The sequence below is a fragment of the Vollenhovia emeryi genome, unplaced genomic scaffold (assembly GCF_000949405.1).
Source record: "Vollenhovia emeryi isolate VEMERY1.0 unplaced genomic scaffold, V.emery_V1.0 DF946092.1, whole genome shotgun sequence".
NCBI classification, from domain to species: Eukaryota; Metazoa; Arthropoda; class Insecta; order Hymenoptera; family Formicidae; genus Vollenhovia; species Vollenhovia emeryi.
Genome location: NW_011960274.1, coordinates 1 through 1,996, shown reverse-complemented (window position 1 = coordinate 1,996; position 1,996 = coordinate 1). Strand labels below are relative to the sequence as shown.

The 1,996-nt window shown below is 37.9% G+C and overlaps 1 protein-coding gene across 2 annotated transcripts; it reads left to right on the top strand.

Moving 5' to 3' along the window:
- Positions 1-699: 699 nt before the first annotated feature.
- LOC105560256 lies at positions 700-1,950 on the top strand. 2 transcript variants are annotated; one of them, XM_012009211.1, is made up of 4 exons: positions 700-883; positions 965-1,084; positions 1,129-1,261; positions 1,377-1,398. In XM_012009211.1, the coding sequence occupies exons 1-4, from the start codon at positions 784-786 to the stop codon at positions 1,393-1,395; spliced, it is 372 nt and encodes a 123-aa protein (XP_011864601.1). In that variant the 5' UTR covers positions 700-783; the 3' UTR covers positions 1,396-1,398. The 2 variants fall into 2 exon arrangements, with proteins under 2 accessions (XP_011864601.1, XP_011864592.1); XM_012009202.1 differs by having other exon boundaries at positions 701-883; positions 965-1,261; positions 1,377-1,950.
- Positions 1,951-1,996: the final 46 nt, after the last annotated feature.

The window sequence follows — 1,996 nt, the reverse complement described above, 5'->3', positions numbered from 1 at the left end:
TCATAAATATATCAGAGACATACTTTTGTTGCTGACATTCTGTAGTACAGGTAACATACATGTATGTTACTTGTTACATAACTCGTTACCTCGTGATACTTGCTATTATGTATTTTATACATATATGTTACATTACTGTGTTTGCTGGGGCGAGTACTGCAAATGGCATTTAATCCTTATTGTTCACCGAATGTTAAACAAGGATAAAATGCCATTTGCAGTACTTGCAGTGAATAACGAAACGCAGCCTATATGTATATTGAGCAGCGAGCACCTTTGGTGCGTACGTATATTAGACGCGCAGCCCTTTTGCGCGTCGAGAGTGCGCAAGAAAGGTGTCCAATATCTCAATGGCTGGTGAACGAACAACGAACGTACGAAATATTTACGTATATGTAACACATAAATATACACAAATTTTTAACAAAACCGTGTTATTTAAATAACGTCATTATGACGTCTTACTTACTTCTTCCAACTAACGTCACTCCAAAGACCAATAGTTACATCATATATGACGTATACTTATGGCGTATATACTGACGTCATTGTTATGACGTTTAAAATAACGTCAATTTAGGTCATAGTCACCAATTAGTGACAAAAATCACGTTAATTTACGTCATTACGACGTCAGCTGGTTGCCTGGGCGTGTCTCGTGATATTTGATACATTGTTCTCACTGTTCTCAAAGCTTGCAAAGCTTAATTAATTAATGGAATTAATATAATATTTTATATTTTACAGGAAAATGAAATCGTTCACACATGTGGACTGTGCGAGATGGTTTGCATGGCCAATGAAATACAAAGCCACCCATGCCTGGAGTCTTTCGCCAGTTATTATCTGGACAAGCAGACATATTATTTTTATCCGCAGTGTGGTAAGTACTTTGCAGTGAAATGCATACTATTCTTAAAAATTTAATATGTGTGCTAGTACTGTAAAGTTTTTGTATGTGCAGAAGATGGAAAAATTCTGCGTAGAAGCCTGATGGACGGCACTGAACAAAATGTTTTGGAGGCGCTTGTTCGAGAGGATGCAGAGGAGACCGTTCAGGAGGCAGAAATGACAGACGAGGAGGGCTTCGACATAGAAAATCTTCCGGAGAATCAAAATCTCCGGAAGATTTTTATAGAAGAGCGTCTCATCGAGGCGATTCGGAGACGACCGCCTCTTTGGAACTTCAAGCTGCCAATTACAGAAAGGGGCATTCGGAGCAAAGAGAAGTTATGGATGGATGTGGTCGCAGTAATGAAAGGTACAATTTTTTGGAATATATGTGTTCGAGACGAGAGCATCTGGAAGCTTCGATTCAAAACCTTGAGTGCTTTCTTAATGTGCTTTGCACCTTAATGTGCTTTCTTGTTTCGCAGGTGTGGTTACTTTAGCTGACGCCAAAAAAAGTGGAAAACTCTATCGGATACATTCAGGAGGCATCGGAAAAATGCGGAGTTGCCAAGTGGTTCGGCAGCTCAAAAGATTTCCAAGTGGATTCACTTCGAGCGAATGAGCTTCCTTCGAGATGTAAGCCTTCAAAACAAGTATGTATGAACTGTACATAATAAAAATAACAAATTATAAAGATCACAATATTAAACAATCAGTGGTATAGAAAAGACCAATGAGAGTCAATGCGGTTATTAGTGTGCACAGGTGCAACTCACCAATTCAGGAAGCATGTGAAATACAACATAATTGAATGTTTCGGCTCAAGTTTCAATCGTTTTCAGCGAACATAATGTAGTGTTCGCTGAGAATGGCTCGAACTTGAGCCAAAACGAATTCAATTATTGCATTTCACATGCTTTCTGAATAAAATTTGGTGAGTTGCACCTGTGCGCATTAATAACCGCGTTGACTCTCATTGGTCTTTTTTATACCACTGATTGTTTAATAGAAATAAGTAACGTAAAAATAATGTATCTATATATAATATGTATATGAATTAATGAAAATTATTTCTTGCAATTTCAGTACGACATCGGACATCCTC